General features: G+C 29.8%; 1 protein-coding gene across 2 annotated transcripts in view; it reads left to right on the top strand.

Moving 5' to 3' along the window:
- The window catches only part of LOC139487517 (E3 ubiquitin-protein ligase TRAF7-like), a 44,251-nt gene extending 30,499 nt beyond the window's left edge, over positions 1 to 13,752 (top strand). For both annotated transcript variants that reach the window (XM_071272375.1, XM_071272376.1), the window contains 2 exons: positions 10,814 to 10,933; positions 12,566 to 13,752. In XM_071272375.1, the coding sequence (XP_071128476.1) occupies positions 10,814 to 10,933; positions 12,566 to 12,577 (132 nt within the window). In that variant the 3' untranslated portion in view covers positions 12,578 to 13,752. The remainder of the gene's footprint in view (positions 1 to 10,813; positions 10,934 to 12,565) is intronic.
- Positions 13,753 to 19,306: the final 5,554 nt, after the last annotated feature.

Below are 19,306 nucleotides of genomic sequence, written 5' to 3'. Positions count from 1 at the left end.
TCTATATCAGAGAAAGTCAGTGTATTATTAAATCTATGATTTAACGCTAATCAAATAAAACTTCTTTAGATAGAGAAAGTCAGTGTATTATTAAAAGCTATGATTTAAAGCTAATAAAATATCAGTTCTCTATATCAGAGAAAGTCAGTGCATTATTAAAAGCTATGGTTTAAAGCTAATCAAATAAAACTTCTTTAGATAGAGAAAGTCAGTGTATTATTAAAAGCTATGGTTTAAAGCTAATAAAATATCAGTTCTCTATATCAGAGAAAGTCAGTGTATTATTAAAGCTATGATTTAACGCTAATCAAATAAAACTTCTTTAGATAGAGAAAGTCAGTGTATTATTAAAAGCTATGGTTTAAAGCTAATAAAATATCAGTTCTCTATATCAGAGAAAGTCAGTGTATTATTAAATCTTTGATTTAATGCTTATCAAATAAAACTTCTTTAGATAGAGAAAGTCAGTGTATTATTAAAAGCTATGGTTTAAAGTTAATAAAATATCAGTTCTCTATATCAGAGAAAGTCAGTGTATTATTAAAAGCTATGGTTTAAAGCTAATCAAATAAAACTTCTTTAGATAGAGAAAGTTAGTGTATTATTAAAAGCTATATGGTTAAAAGCTAATAAAATAAAACTTCTCTAGACCAGAGAAAGCCAGTGTATTATTAGAATATATGGTTTAAAGCTAATCAAATAAAACTTCTTTAGATAGAGAAAGTTAGTGTATTATTAAAAGCTATGGTTAAAAGCTAATAAAATAAAACTTTCCTAGACCAGAGAAAGCCAGTGTATCTGGAAAAGCTATGGTTTAAAGCCATCAAAAGAAGCTTTGAAGAGTTAAGAGAAAGTCTGACAAATGTTGATTGGTATTGATTTTTAGACAATTTTATGTTTATGAATCTTATAATTTTGAAATTATAGACAATATAAAAGATGTGGTATGATTGCCAATGAAATAAACTGTCAACAAGAGATCAAATGACACAAAAATTAACAACTGTAGGTCACACATTATAGGCTTTCAACAATGAGCAAAGCCCATACCTCATAGTCAATGTCCACTTTATCAGACCGCTATAATAAAGAGATAATGTATACACAAAGAAACATATTTATTATCACATTCTCTACATTTGTGCAATGTTATCAAATTTTAAATTCATTGAAAATTGTGTATTGTTGGCATGAGCTTTTGTCATTATTGTCATTTATTGTTTGACAGTCATCCTAGGGGTGTTTTATTAATGTGTATGAAAGTCAAATAACAGGATTAAGTGGGTGATGAATAGAATTTTTTTTTAAGGCTTCCAACATATATTGTTAAAAAAAAAATAGCAGGCTTTAAGCATAAACTAAAGTATCAATTTGACAAGTTAACTTATTTAAATTCTCATAAATAATGGAATTCATTGCAATAACATTTGTATTACATGGAGTACAAAGAATATTATGTCTTTTACATTACTCTTGTCTTTGAGTGGTATAATTTGAACAGCTTTTTTATGCCCCACCTACGATAGTAGAGGGGCATTATGTTTTCTTGTCTGTGCATCCATTTGTCAGTTCCTCTATCCAGCTTCAGGTTAAAGTTTTTGGTCAAGGTAGTGTTTGATGGAAGTTGAAGTCCAATCAACTTGGAACTATGTACACATGTTCCTATGGTAAGATCTTTCTAATCTAAATGTCAAATTAGATTTTTAACCCAAATTTCACAGTACGCTGAACATAGAAAATGAGAATGGGGCATCTGTGTACAATGGACGCATACTTGGTATTTTGCTGTTTAAAGGTATAATTTGAGAACAATGGACGCATACTTGGTATTTTGCTGTTTAAAGGTATAATTTGAGTACAATTGACACATACTTGGTATTTTGCTGTTTAAAGGTATGATAATAATAGTATTAACTTACTTTTGTCTGAACTCTTTATTTTTCTGTTAAAAGGTAAAGTTTGAGCAAACATATCTCCTGGTCCACCATACAGTCGAAAACCTGGGAATTATAACATATTAGTAATAACATATCCTTGTGAAGTGTTCAAGATTCATAATATCCAATCTAATAATATCAAAATCATACTGTCCTAAATATATTTTTATACAGGCTGCTTAACTTTGGGGTGTTCTGTAGTGAGTGAAACGGTGACTTTCTAGGTTAGTTTTCTGTTTTGTGTTCTGTTGTTTGTCTTTTCGTCTTTTTTATGCCCCCCCAACTGTTGTGGAGGAGCTTTTCAGTTTAATCTTGTATTTTTTATGCCATTGCCTTGTCGATTTGTCTAAGTTTAAATATCTCTTTGATATCCCTCTCTTTTTTGCCAACAGAGATTTAATTAAGCAAGATTATAAATTTGGCAGGAAAACATGGTCTCACAATTCTGTCCAAAATAAATTTTAGTACAGAACTCTGATACAGAAAGACAGATTAAACATGCAAGTTTCAAACTTAACACCATAATGATAATTCTCAATTAATAAAGTGTGAAGAAAAGGGAATGTTATTTGTACATCATTAAAGTTAGTGACATAACACTATGACTGCCAGAATATTTAATTTTTTAATCATATTTCAATTTACAGCATTTGAATACCTGCAGAGGGTGATATATCTTTCTCAATGAAATCGATTAAATTTCTACTCAGAAAGCTTTTCTTTAAGGATAATGTTTAGAACAGCTTTTGGACTAAGTTTTAAAGACGCAGAATAAACTACTGGTACCGTTTAGATAATTTCATATTAAGTGCAGCATATTTTTATAAAGTACTGCAATTACTGCCAAATGATGTCATTACACATCTAAATTGCAGTAAATAGATAATTTGTAGATTCTGTTTGTCGTTTCAATCTCCATCTTTGTATTTTAATGTCCACATAATCCAATAAAATTTTATATAATCTAACAAATATAATTTTGTATTTGGAAGTTTTTATTTTATTTCAGAATTTAAAGTATGAAAAAAAATAGTATGATCTGAAATTCAGAAATCCCAAAATTTTCGATGTTGTTTCTTTCATACTTTATTCTTATATATTTGTAATGTAATTTATTTTAACATGTAATATGAGAAGTTTTTTAGAATTAAAGTCCTTAAAAAGTATATCAGGAATCACCATAAATACTGCACAGTACAATTGAACACATTAATAAATATAATCAACATTTTTCCCACTCCACAATTTTGAATGAAAAACTACATTTTTTAATAGTCAATGCTTAACAAAATTAAGTATATTATAGTCATTTATTTATTCTCAATATTTCTGGGGGAACTCTTACTTTAGTACAATCATTTAAAGTATTTTATGAGTATATATATATATATGCATCTAAGAATTTGCTTTCTTTTTGTACTTAATTTATTCTATTATAATTTCTTTAATATGAATTGACAGTGTTATGTACATAACATTAAAAAGACATCAACCTGGCAATAATGCATTGGAAAAATTCTTAATCTTAGAAAACACTTTTGAAAAAAATAAAAATTTAAGAAGATAGTTTTTTGTACTTTTTTTTATCCGAATTTAAAATTTTAATTTGAGATATTTAAACAATGTCTTACCTTGTATTACTATACAAAGTGAAAGAAATGCTCCAATAACAACGTAATTCTTCATAATAATAGCGGGTATAATTTCTCCTGTAGGATGACCATATGATTCTGTCGTTGACAACAATCAAGTTATTTATATACCATGTGTGGTTCTGACTTAATTAACCTAAAGATTGTATCATGTAGGATGGGGGAACAATCGTGCCATTTATATCTCTAATTTTAATTGAAGCAGAGTTAATTTGTAATTAATCCCACAATATCCAAAGACAGATACCATAATATTTGATAATAGAAAATTTGTAAGCAGAAAAAAAAGCAATATTTATTTTTAAAAAGTCAGAGTAAATGATTTATATTTGGTTGGTCTCAGAAGAAACAATCTTTTTTTTTACAGCCAATGTGATTTAAGTGATAAAGAATTTCATTATAAGTCCAGTAAAAACCAATTTTCCAATTTTGTAAGATTATAGAAGTATTTACTCTTGTACATGATCCCTTTCCCCTATTGAATACATTTTTATGTAAAGATTAAACACAAAATAATTATTTGAGAGTATAGTTTAAATAGCAAAATTGATTGGCAAAACAAGATCTACAAATAAGTGAACATGACTGGAATCATTAGGTGACTCCTTATTGGAGTTATTTACCTTTAATATCATTTCACTCTCATTTTGAGTTCTTGTCACATATCATAAATACTATGTTAGATAGAATGATACTTTAAATCAGAAATTTTTTTTAGAAGGGCAAGGTCTATACATATAATAGAAAAATATAAGGCAATATGGCTAAAACCATCATACTTATTGGGTTTCTTGCTCTTTAGTTAAAATTTTTATACGACTGCAAAAAAAAATTTGCATCGTATAATGGTATCATGTCGTCATCTGCGTCGTCATCCTAAGACACATTTAGTTTCCTGAACAATTACTTTAGATTAAGTGAATGGATCTCTAAAAATTTTTACCAGAAGGTTTAATACCACTAAAGGAAGGTTAGGATTGATTTTGGGGATTTTTATATGCAATTTATGTCAATCACATAGATTTTGAGTTAATTATACAAGGAATAGAACCATATGAAGTAAAATTGTTTTCTTTATCTTTTTATGTATGCTGATGATACAGTTCTCTTCAGCGAAAGTATTTCTGAATTACAAAAAATGATAGTCACAATATATGATAGTTCATACAAGAATCCACAAGGTCTTGACATTGATTTTAGAAAAACCAAAATAGTTGTTTTTGGTAACAAAGGTGTACTGAAAGAGAAAGAAAAATGGTATTTGAATGGTAAAATGATAGAAATGTGTGATCAGTTTGTATATCTTGGTTTGTTATTAAACTATAACGGTACTTTTACTGTATCACAGAAAACACTATCTGAACAGGGTAGAAAGGCTATATTTTGTTTATTGAGTTAGATTTATGATGATTGTTATAACACTGAGACTTTATTATCCTTATTTGATGCATATGTAACAAGTATTGTGAATTATGGTTGTGAAATATGGGGTTTCCATATAAAAGGAGCTGATATAGAAACGCTTCATTTGTATTATTTAAAAAGAATTTTGAAAGTTAGAAAAACGACTGTAAACCATATGGTGTATTTTGAACTCGGGCGTTTACCATTGCATGTAAATAGATATGTAAGAATGGTACTTTACTGGTTAAAGTTATTAGAATCTAATAATTGTATATTGAATAGTATTTATGAAGATATGTACGAATCTAGTTTTGTCAAACCGAATGATAAACTCAATTGGAGTTGTAAAATAAGAGACATACTAAACAGGTATGGATTTAATGATTTATGGATAGCACAAAGTGTTGGAAATAATCAATTTTTTTTGCATGAATTTAAAAAAAGAATTGTTGATAATTATATAGCTGAAGGCTTGTCATTTTTTTAAAATACTTCAAAATGTAATTTATATCAATATATACATGATGGACATACTTTGCAATTTTATTTGAATCGACCATTGAACAGTTTATACCAGTATATAGAATCAATTCACATTCACTTAATGTAGAAACTGGAAGATACTTTTTAATATTTCCAGAAATGAGCATGTTTGTAATATGTGTAATAAGAAAGTAATCGTAGACGAATATCATTTTATATTAGACCAATCCCTAGATTTTCCATTATCTATCAAGGAAAACTTCATGAAATTCCATGGAATATTTTTCCATGGAATTCCATGGAGTATTGGAACCTGTTTTCGATGGAAATCCATGGAAAATAAAAAAGAGAAAAAAAGGAAACAATAATATTTCCATCTGAAACATTTTCCATTTAAAATGGATTGCTCAAATTTACCTTTTTGCAATACACCCTATTTAACCGTATCTGTAATAATGAACATAAAAAAACTAGGTGCCATGCTTTTTTTCAGTTTGGTAAGGTCTTTTGAGTCTTGCACTGGTCAGTAATAAGCAATAAAACTCAACCATCATTTTAACCTTTAATGCAAATTCATTTGATGTATTATGATGAATACAATAAACAAGCAAACACTTGGTATATGTTTGCACTGCCTTTATAGAATCTTTATAAAAAGAAATCATGGTTGTAAATGTCACTTTTGTCAACACCAGTAGATCCATCTTGTAGAACATCATTAATCATTTTTAATTTGGAGTTTCATTTCTTCCTCATGATACCTGTAAATATAATTTAACTTTTATAAATAATAAGATATTGTTTAAATATATATAATGTCCTTAACACAATAATGGTTAACAACTTTAGTCTTTGTCCTAAATAAAACAAAAATCATAATCATTGTAATATAAAAATGTCATCATTGGTACCTTTGATAACTATTTAGAACTTAGTTCTGATTTGCAGATTGCTGTAAAGATACACTTTTTTTATTTTTATGGATATAATGTCTCATTGTCAACCAGTTTCTACAGATCTCAAATTTTATATTAACCAAATTACTTCATTAGTCGATTATTACTTATTATAATACACTATATACAGTTTGTCTTGTCTTAATACACAATCATCATAATTATAAGTGAAAAATCTACTATAGGTGTTTATTATGTTATTATGTTGAACTAAAGGAGCTTGAACACATTCAAAATGATGGAATCTAATTTAGTGTACTTACCAAAAGATGCTCCTTAATCCAACAGTCAATGCAAGTAATCAGAGAATAAATCTGCCCTATTCCGTGTCAAGAACTATTTGGAACTATTTCATCTACATCCAATGTAAATTTTACATTTTGTTCAGGAGAGAAGACATCTTTGTTTGTTGCCTGCATATCCATTGCATGTTCAAATTTTCAATGTGTTGGGGGTTGTATTAGGAGTTATCTGATTTCTTTTAAATGAACCCCAATTAAATACTGTTAATTACCTATATCTTGAATATTTTATATATATTATAATAAAAGATTATCCATTTATTATTTATTTACAATATTTATGTTTTAAGTAATAATAATTGCACAAAAATGTATAAATCTATGTGCTACCCTACAATTGGCCTCACACTATACGGTCATATCACTTCCTGTCTTTTACACAAAGACTAATGAAATTGAGATGGCACATTACATTTCTTTCACTGGCTCACATGTCTAATTGATGATAAAAAATTAATGCATTGAGTTTGTGTGTACATTTTTCCATGACTTTCCATCTCAAAAATATTCTAAGTTAAGATTCTAACATTTTTCCCATGTTAAAAATATTCTAAGTCAAGATTCCATCTCTTTTCCATCTCGAAAATATTCTAAGTCTACTTTTCCATCCTCTTTTCCATCTACAAAGTTTATTAGTCTACTTTCCATCCCATTTTCCATCCAAGAAGTATTTTTTCCGTGGAATTCCATGGAAAGTTTTCCATCTTATCATGGAAAATGATGGAATAAGTAACACATATAAGTTTTCCATCTGTGATCTGTGATCTTAATTTTCCTAAGAATTCTGTATTTGTGTTATTTTACTTTTTAAACAATTAATGATGCATGGACTCAATAATATGTATCAACATTTAGTTATTGAAATATTCTCATTGCATCATATGAGTTTAATGCCAATTTGACAAGTGGGTGATGCAGGATACATGACACCTTTAGTTTAGTGTATGTAGTTCAGGGTTTTTGTTGCATTACGAACATTCTAATGAAAGCTTACTTTAGTATACCAATTCCATTCAAAGGAAATCAAAACAGATCAACAAATATTTTGATGATATCCAGTGACATTTATTTGTGACAATTTTTGAGTCAGAGAATCTGAAGTCCTTATTGATAGCTTAAATGACAATGTGTTATGTTTATTTTCGTCTTCTTATTCATAATTAAAAAATATAACACATAATCATGATAATGATGTACTGATTACAAGTTAATTGTATCATTTACTGGCTGAATCTATAAGTGATGGTATTAACTTCCTGGTCCACATAATAATATAATATTGTATACAATTCATCACACCTATAATCACTTAAAAGTAAGGTGCTAAAATAAACTTTTGTATACATTCATCACACCTATAATCACCTAAAAGTAAGGTGCTAAAATTAACTTTTGTATACATTCATCACACCTATAATCACCTAAAAGTAAGGTGCTACAATAAACTTTTGTATACATTCATCACACCTATAATCACCTAAAAGTAAGGTGATAAAATAAACTTTTGTATACATTCATCACACCTATAATCACTTAAAAGTAAGGTGCTAAAATAAACTTTTGGCAAACCTTCATATGTTACAATGATATTTCCAAATCAAATTCTTGTCAGACAATATAATATAAAAAAAAGTCTAAATTATATTGGTAACTGGTTGTATGGAGTGGTGTGGATAAGTTTTGATTGAAATTCTTTGAAATTTAGAAGGAAATAAGGTTTCAACTCCTTCAGGCAAAGTTTATCTAAGATGAATTTTGTTATTGTTTTGGTCATTTTTGGTAACATATTCAGTTCTTATACATCTTTGGCTTTCAAATATTTAGCTTTGAGCATTCCTCATGAAAGTAAATCCAGAAAATGGCTTTAAAAACACAAAGTTTATAAAGTGGTTTTTTTATTTTTTTTAAACGTCTAAAATAATAGGTTGAAATACTTTTGAGTGGAATTCTAAGTAATTGCTTAACGTATAGTATAAAACAGCTATTTAATGTCAACATTAGAATAAGATGTAATTCTATATAGCAATGTTTGCTGTAACATTCTGTTTATTTTATCAGTGTGAAAAACAATGAACTTTTTGTATTACTGTTTACCCACCCACTGTTTAACAAGATTTATTGGACAGTCTTTAATGACATTACTCCTTTCCATCAAAAACCAATCGCTCTTTTTCACACACTAATTAATGGTCATCAATAGGCAATCATTGTAAGCCAGAGGATATGATGATAGGACAGTCACTTCTCCTGAACGTTTAAATCAGTAAATGTTGCCGATTTACTCCATCAATAGGATTTCACAAATCACTTTATCATCTAATTTGGTTAAATTTTAAATTCAGATGCATATGAATCAGCAAAGGAGCATGTTTTCTTGTGTCAAGTTAAAGTACATGTGTAAGCATTGCTATTTCCGCAGTGAGAATAATATTACCAGATAATTATACATTCAATAATTGCTGGTTTCAATATAAACCAGTGAGAATAAAGTTCATGTTGACATAGTCAATATAGATATTTTTTACTTTTATAAATTGTTATTTGGATGGAGAGTTGTCACATTGGCACTCATACCACATCTTCCTACATTTTTTCCCTATTTCCATTCTTGATTTTATATATATATATATATACTAGTATATAATAAAAACTATAACACGAATTGCCATACATTTCAGCCATTACGGCCTTCTTCATTATATGTAAATATGATAGTGTAAAGAAAACAAGGAAGCAACAAATTTAATAGGTGATAGGCTGTCTAGAGTTGATGATATTGACACTAATAGCAGATATTATACAAGTCTAAAGATTGCACATTGATAAAGATTTTCATTTTCTGAAAGATCTTTTCCAATTCTTATATGTTTGTTAAATTTGATGGAGAATAAGGACAAAAATTGAAGTTAGCTAATCCCACACAACCCATTGGATGTTTAGACAAATTCTTTTTTACAAGATCCAAAAAGGCTTGCTCAAGCAATTACAGAAATTCCATCTAGTTTAATCTAAATAATATGTGTTGATATATTAATTAATTCTTTTAGAAAAGGAAAAATAATATTGAATCTAAAATGAAATAAGTTTTACATTGAACAAGGGCAATTATGTCACCTTTCAAGGTACCTTAGCTTTACTGGACAATGGGCCATCATGAATAATTTTGGGATACCAAACACAGGGCAATTTTTTACCTTTTACAGTATGTAATTACCAACTAAAGTAAAAGGGCCATTATGTTGCCTATTGGACTTCCTTGGCCACATTTTGTAGAATTAGAAAAGTTGTGAAATTTAACCTCTAAGTATACTAACCACAAGACAAAGAGCCTTTGTTTCACTTTTCAACCTTCTTTTGTCATTAGATAGAAGTTATTTTGTTGATTTACAAGTGAGGCTTTCAAGAAAACTGAAGAAAATTATTGACTTTTGTCTCTCTAGTGTCGTAAAGTTTTAAGTTTCTGGTCGGTATAGCATTAGTCCGGGGAACAAATGATTTTACGCTTGCTCAAATACCAAAAATTCAGATATTTCTACGTCTTTTGCTGTTTTAATTGACAAATTTGGGATAGAATTGACAATCTTGTGAATGTTTACATTAATGTAATTTTTTTCGGATATAATCGTTTTTCAAAAATATTTTAACAAACTTTGATAACGTGTCCTGTAAAGTTTATCAAAAGGACTTTTTGTACCTTTTCGCATGGACTGGCTCATATTTCATAATATTTTTCAACTACTTACATTTGTAATTACTTTTTAAATTTCAAAGCTATTTTGAATTCAATATTCAATAATTTACCTTGTATTTAAAACTATGGCCAATCATTTTAATGTTCTTAAAGAGGTATACCTGAATAAAGACCAACATATTCCACTGTTATCTAATATGGAAAATAAAATTACAGCACGTCTGACCATATCTTATGATATATATTTATTACTCAAATTTGTTGATTATTTGAATATAAACACATCTCTACACTTGCATTATAAGAACTAAATAATTGAATGGCATTAATACCTCTGATACAACACATACCTGAAATCAGCAACTGAAACAAGTGTTTGTTATTGTAGGTATGGAGTATGGATAATATGATTTGTACACAGACGCTAATCAGACATCAAGGAAGTGTGGCATGCCTTGCCACATCAAGGGGCAGGGTATTCTCAGGAGCTGTAGACAATACTGTTAAGGTAAGGAAGTTATGTTCATATTCTAATGCTTTACTATGTATACATACATCAACATCTAGGGGCAGGATTCTTTAAGAATCAGTACTAAGAAAATGTGGCTTGTCTAGCAACTGTCGGTATAATCCAATCCTATTTCGTTTACAAAATATTACATACTAGCAATACATGCATATTAGATTAGCTGAACTAACTGAAGTTTAAAATATACACAATGACAGGGACATTTTATGGGGTTAATGGTTTTACTCTTTTAGGAGTAAGAAATCTTTTATACAGGTAAATAAACTTCATAAATATGAGGAATTAAATTTCATATTTGGGCCAGACACATGCTTCCTTGACAAAAGACTCGTCAGTGACTCAAATCAAAAAATGTTTAATAGACTAAATAAAAAACTAAGTGGAAGAGCATTGAAGACCACAAATTCCTAAAAGTTTTGCCAAATACAGCGTAGGCAATCTAAAAATAATTACAATAACTGAACAGTCTGAAAATAAAATGAACAGATCTCAAATGACTGTAAATGAAATGTCTGAACAGACCTTAATTTACTGTTATGGATTTGTCTGAAAATTGACTGCAAGACAGAACATACCTTAATTATTTATGGTTCACTATTTAAACAGCTTTCCAAATGACAATTACCCATTCAGTTCAAAATCTGTATATAAAATTAGCTATATATACCAGTACATATAATTTTTTAAAAGATTTTTGAAAAATGTTTTCATAAGTTTGGGAGAAAGTTCCTTAACATCTTATTTTATACAGCTTTTCAAATGTTAATTACCCATTCAGTTCAAAATCTGTATATAAAATTAGATACATATACATATAATTTTAAAAAAGATTTTTGAAAAATGTTTTCATATGTTTGGGAGAAATTTCCTCAACATCTTATTTAATACATTTACATTTGATTATACTTTAAGTTTGTTTGTCAAATTTCATTAAGTAACCATGTTATCGTCTGCATCTTGATATTGATTGAATTTAGTTCAAAATATGGTTAGACTGTGAAATAAAAATTTGTAAAAACTATAAATGAAAAGTTCTTCGATGGCCTGTTTACATAGAAAATCTTGAATAGTATCAAATTACATTTTGTTAGCTTAAATTTGTCGCTATCTGAACTGTTATAAGGATTCATACACACTGTATGATATTACTTTGCAATCCATGTTTTGTGGTTTCCTAAAAAATGATCTGAAATTTGGAAGTTTGTTGTTTTCATCAACTTTATTGACGCAAGCATGGATATATTTATATTTTAAAGGAGATTCTTTGATGAGAAAAGATCAACTAAAACAGGAAAAAACTTTAGAACTAAATCAGTAAAATTGACTTTAAATTAAAATAAACCTGGAATTGAGCCTTATATTGAAATTTGTAAAAGATCGACTTTGTTAAATCTCACACTGGCATTAAATGATCAACTTATTTTTACAATTATACAGGTTGAGTAACCATCATTCAACTGAAAATAGAATTTCTAGATAAATGCCTACTGGTTTGAATGAATGTAAAATGCCATTCTACATTCAACGTATTGATACATTAATTGATGTTAGAATTGTTGAATTTGAAAGGGTAATCATTATTTTTATATTTTTTATTTTCTTCATTTGTAGGTCTGGCAGTAGAAAGAGGAAGAAGACATTTTAAACAAAAATAATGACATCCTACCGGAAAATGATAATCTAATCAAAACATCATTAGTCTTCACAACATTGTTATATTGCCATTATAGACTGAGTTCTCATAGAATCAGGAATTCAGATCATTTTTAGATGTAAATTTACAAAGATTGTTAGTACTGTTTTGTAAAATGTTAAAGTCTTGAAATATATCTTTTATATAATGTTGATTAAAAAAAACAGAATTTGGAATTAAAGTTCCAAGTTTTGTTAAATTGAGAACTTTCTTCTTAGCACTGCAAAGTTCATTTTAGTTAAAGTAGAAATACAAACTGGAATAAAGAGTTTTTCCTAAGGTTTTAAAAATGTGAATGACATCTGTACACAAATGTATAGTCATGATGATTTGAGAAACTGATAGGATTTTTGAAACCCTTCTATTTCCCAAAAAAGGCAACAGTTACGTATACTGCTGTTCATAAATTGATTAAACGAAAACAAATCTGAGTCACAATCTAAAACCAAATCTTCAACTACTGTAACAAAATACTTACCAATTACACATGTACATTTAGTCCAATAAAAGATGCAACTCTTAAGTAAACCTCATTTTATAGCGCTCATTCTTACATCACCATTAATTTTCTTCATCTTTTTATACGATTGTAATACTCATATAAGATTATCTATAAAGCCAGTAATAGATATTTTATTATTGATGAAAACCTAAAGAGAACCGTATCTGAACCCTACAGTTTAGCATTACAAAAATGTAAAAAAATAGTTAATTCCTAGGCAAACCATTACAAGGAATTAAAGTAAACATAATCTATGTTCATAAAGACCATTGCACAATATTTTTACTTTTGTTATCAAATTTTTAAACATTTTTTTAAGAAATTCCTTGCGCCAAAAATGTCTTTAATTTTTATTATAACAAAATTTTAAATATTTAAGCAAAAAAAAATTTAAACTAAAGAAATAAATATAAATCATGTTTCATCATGGCTAGTGAATATATTATTTTATAGAAACTGATATATACAATTGTGATTGAAAGTAATGTTTTTATATACTTTTAATGACTATACTACATGTAAATATGATTTAGCTATGCAGGCATAGCATGTTATCTATCAATATTTTATCTGAATAAAACAAAACATTTCACACTTTGTGAATTTGTATTTTTTAGCTGATTGACCTCAATTGGTTCTCCTTTTGCTTTTCTGAATGCCTCTGGTGTAATAAGTGTGTTGTCAACTTGGAGTGTAAAGGGGTTGTGAGCTTAAACCTCAAAGTAATCGTCTTTAATGTCAAACCAAAGACTTGTCCTTATTTGATGCATCTCCACTCTGAGGTTAATAAAAGCTTGATGTTGATCAGAGGTTATATCGAAATGGGATGAATTTACTTCAGCAATAGGTCGGTTTGTAACTTAGTGTCATTCCTCAGTTGAAAATAAAGGCAACAGTATTATATATGTGAGCTGTGTATTACCCAATGTGAAAGGTCAGGCATGTAAAGCAGAATAAACTTACACTCATGCAGCTACTAATTGGATATAAGCTGTGTATTACACACCGTGATAGGTTTGCCATGTAAAGCAGAATAAACACTCTTAAAAACACTAGACTGAGGTCAGTTATGTGTTACTTAAAGTGACGGATTTGGCATGTAATGCATGATATATATCATCCTTCTAGAGCACCTGATTTGATGTGAGTATGATTTGCTCAATGTCACATTGTATTTTGTTCAGTGGGATATGTATTTCATTCTAGAGCTCCAGATATATGAGCTGTGTTATATTAATGGCACAGGGATGACACCCAATGAAGGATATTTTAAGCATCTAAGTTGAAGTAAAATGTGTGTTCCTCAATACCACAGATGTAAAGCAGGATAAACTTTCTATCTAGATTACTTCATTCGATACGAGTTGTGTATTAACCCATGTCAAAGGTGTGACATATCAAGTGTGATATCATTGGGTTATACAATGTCAGAATTGTGAATGTTGTGAGATTCATTTCTAAAGCACTTGCTTGGATGTGAGTTATAACCAAATGTCAAAGGTTTTTCCATATAAAGCAGAATTAACTTAACCATTAGAACACCTGATTGGATTAAGTTGTAAATAACCCAAGATAAAAATCATTTAGAGCACTTGATTTGAAGTAGGTTGTGTATTACCCAATATCACGGATTTTTGCCTAAAAAGGAAAATGTATGTTACCACCCTTCTAAAGCACCTGATTTTATGTGATATGTGTATTACCGAATGCCTTGGATTTGTCACGAAAGGGAAAATACACATTGCACTTCAAGAGCCCCTTATTTGGTGTGAGTCATGTACAACCCAATGTCTCGAATATTTCATGAAAAGGAAGATATACGATACCCTTTTAGAGCCCCTGATTTGATGGGATTTATGTATTACCCAACGTACCCGATTTTACATGATAAGGAAGATATTTGTAATCTTTCTAGAGCTCTTCATTCAATATTTTTTATGCATTGCCCAATGTCTCGGAAATTTCATAAAACGGAATATATATGACCCTTCTAAAGCCCTTGTTTGATGTGAATTGTGTATTACCAAATGTCTCTAGAGCCGCTTGTTTGGTAGGATTTGTGTATTACCAAATGTCTCGGATTTGACATGAAAAACAGGATAACTATACGAATTTGAATGTGCTGTTGTTATCCTCTTTTTCTATGTCACCTGATTTGATGTGAGTTAGGCAATAACAATGTATAAGGAGGAATTTAGAGCAGGATATGTAACCCTTCTAAGGCACTTGATTTGATATGAGTTCGTAATACCCAATATCAGAAGTGTGATATGCTCAGTGGGCCCTTCTGTAGCTCCTGGCTGCATGTCACTGACATAAAATAAAACTGAGAATGGTTATGGGGAATATGTGAAAGAGGCAACAACCCGACTAAAGAGCAGTAAACAGCCGAAGGACACCAATGGGTCTACAATACAGCACGAAATCCCACACCAAGAGGCGTGCTTAAGCTGGCCCCTAAACAAACATATGAACTAGTTTAGTGATTTAGTGGATTATTAAACTCAGAAATATATAAATGAGCTAAAATTTAAAATCATACAAGACTAACAAAGGTTAGAGCCTCATGACTGGGGACAGACGGGGTAAAACATTTTTTTGTGATCTCAACCCTCCCCTATACCTCTAGCCAATGAAGAAAAAATAAACATACATCAAATACATGTATGATATACTTATTTCCAGATACCAAATATTTGTTGCTAATATACTTTGTCTATATGCCTTTTTGTGTTTCTTTGTTACGTGTGTCTACATTTAAACAATCCGTCATTGTGCCATGGTAAATGTTTTTTTACATATTTGTTTGTTTTTATAGTGATTAAGATAACAAAATGTTGACTACTGTACCTCTATTTCTAACATTTATACCTATTATGTCTGTTTGTTTTGTTCACACTTCGTCATCAATATAATGGAATTTTATGGGACATTCATACAAGTAAGAGGTTTAGCTAGCTATAAAACCAGCTTTGATATGCATACCCTTCTAGAGTACTAGTTACCTGATATCAAGTGATTTCTATTTTACCCAATATCATAGATATACATTTTAATTTCATTTTATGTAAAGCAGGATAATCTTACTCTTATAGACCTCCTGATTTCAAGTGAGTTTTGTTTACCCAATGACACATATGTATATGCTTTCCCTTCAAGAGCATCTGATAGGATTGAGTTTGATGTGACATGGCAAGAAGGATATACTTACCGTTACTGTAATCCCGTTCTCTTTTCTTTGAATGTGACTTATCGAACATGACTTGGTTTGTACTTGTTATCCCTTTAAAGCACTTGATCTGATATGAGTTTGTTATACCCATTAACATAATTGCTTACTGGGATATGGATTCCATTCTAGAACTCTGATGGCATGCCAGTTATTTTATACTGATTTCACAAATATAATATGAAGAAATTTAACCTTTGATAATTATAGAAATTAAATTAAAATTTTTTTTTTTAAAGAAAATTCAAAACGGCAGGTCCCTTAACAAATCGCAAAATTAAAAGCTCACATCAAACGAAATGACAACAACAGTTATATTCCTGACTTAGCACAAGCATTCCCTTATATATAAAATGGTGAATTTTACCTGGTTTTATAGCTAGCTATGCCGCTCATAAATGGAGTTATCTTTTTACCAAATTTACTTCTGGATACTATCTTATGATCATAAATAAGCTTCTGTCCAAGTTTGGTACAACCCCAGGATAGTTTAAGAAAGTTATTAAAACTTTAAAAACTTTAACCACAGGGTGAATGTAATGTTTCCCCGCAGAAAAAATTAAGTCCATTCATAAGTAAAATACGAAAAAAATGGAATTTTATTTTTACAAAATTTACATCTGGATACTATCTTATGATCATAAACAAGTTTCTGTCCAAGTTTGGTAGAAATCAAGTATAGTTTAAGAATGTTATTCAAATTTCAAAAACTTTAACCACAGAGTGAATATTTGTGGACGCCGCCGACGACGACACCCACGACGACGGAATGTAGGATCGCTTAGTCTCGCTTTTTCGACTAGGCACTGGCTACGGTTACATGGGAATGTAACAATAATAAAAATATTATTGTTACATTGGAGACTAATTTCCGGAATGCAAAGTTGGGCGAGGAACCGAATAATTACGAGTGTAACAATAATTACTGAGGCTATGGTTACATTACGTTATTGTTACATGAAAACCAGCAATGTACGCTAGATTTATTAAACTTAAATATTCTATAGTTGTATTGCTTAGTTCTTTCATATGTACTAAACAATACTTGTAATACTGATAAATAAATATTATTATTCAATAAATGGTGTTTAGGGTGAAAAAATAAAACTTGGGATGCGTTTCAAACGAAACTGAAACAATATCAAGACATAAATTTCATACAGCTATACAACTTGACGCAAATTGATACATCAAAAGCAAAGTTTGCTAACTATAACTTAAATACTAAGAACTTCTGTATGTACACGTTACCGTGGAGGACGTAATTTCGTTCATCAAAAATGTGTCGGACTTTAAAAACCATGAAAACCACTTAAAGGATTTGTAGAAATTGTCATTGTAAATAAAAAGGTACAGTAAATAAATTGTATGTTATAAATGTATGTATTGTAAATATAAAATAAATGTCTTCAACTTTTATTATTTAGTACATATTATTAGTCCCATCGTACATTGCTGTTTTTCATGTAACAATAACACAATGTAACCGTAGCCTCATTAATTATTGTTACATTCGTAATTAAACAGGTCCTTACCCAACCATACATTCCGGCATTTAGTCTCCAATGTAACAATAATATTTTTATTATTGTTACATTTCCATGTAACCGTAGCCAGTGCCTTTCTACTAAAGTCGAAGGCTCGACAAAAATGACCATAGCACAATAATCCAATGGCAGGATGTATAAATGATGAGCCACACCAAAGGATATTGCCAAACAAAGACTTAACAGTAAAGATTAAACATATACAAAGACGAATATAAATAACACTTAAACAGGTAAATAAGATGATAAACAACGTCATTACTTAGAAGCTTTGTCAAAGTCTTGGTACATGTGTATCTTCCAAAAAACATTTTTAAAAGGGACGAGATTTTTTTTGACATAACCCTGGTTTACCTACTGATTTCAAGTGAGTTCTTGTATAGCCAAATGTCACTGTTGACATGCAAATCAGCATATGCTAACACTTCCAGTCAGGAATATGACAGTTGTTGTCCATTCGTTTGATGTGTTTGTGCTTTTTATTTTGCCATTTGATTAGGGACTTTCCGTTTTGAATTTTCCTCGGAGTCCATTTTTGTTGTTGTGATTTTACTTTTTGTTTAACACTTATGTACCAGGTCCAAGGCTTGTAAGCAGGAACAACTAACACTTCTACAGCATCTGATTTTAAATTAGTTATGTTATACCAAAATGTCACAGGTTTTTAACATGTAAAGCAGGAAAAACTAAATGTTTCATCTTTTTGTGGGGTTTGTGTTGCTCAGTCTTTAGTTTTCTATGATGTGTTTTGTGTACTGTTGTTTTGTCTTTATTTTAAAGCCATGGCCTTGTCAGTTTATCCTGTTTAACATTGTCATGTATGCGGGAGGTTTGGCTTGCCATAAAACCAGGTTCAACCCACAATTTGTTTTCTTAATTGTCCTTGACCTAGTCAGGAATATGGCAGTTGACAACATATTGTCCGTTTCTATGTATGTTAGCGTTTGTTTTTGTTGTGCCATTGTTTTCTTTTTACAGTTGATGTGTTTCCATCGGTTTTACATTGTTTTGGCTTAATTGATTTATGACTATTGGACGGTATACTACTGCCTTCATTTTTAACTTTTGAGTTTGAATGATCATTTCGGTACCTTTTGCTTTTATATCAAGTTCGTTAAAGTGGGTTGTATGTTACCCAATGTCAGAAATGAGCATTATAAAATGTGTCAAGCTTGCCCTTGAAGATCACTTGTTCCTATGTTGAGTATGTGCCGCCAAATGTAAGGGGTGTGACATATATAGCAGACCATGCTTGCCATTCTAGACGACTTGAATTGATGTTCAGTGTGTGCCACCCAAGGTCATAATGGGATATGTAAAGCTTGACATGCTTACCCTCTCAGAGCACTAAATATTTGGGAAAGTGTGATAATCTTCTTTA

The sequence above is a fragment of the Mytilus edulis genome, chromosome 9 (assembly GCF_963676685.1).
Source record: "Mytilus edulis chromosome 9, xbMytEdul2.2, whole genome shotgun sequence".
Classification (NCBI taxonomy): Eukaryota; Metazoa; Mollusca; class Bivalvia; order Mytilida; family Mytilidae; genus Mytilus; species Mytilus edulis.
Note: the sequence above shows the minus strand (reverse complement) of the source record. Positions and strands in the feature narration are given on the sequence as shown.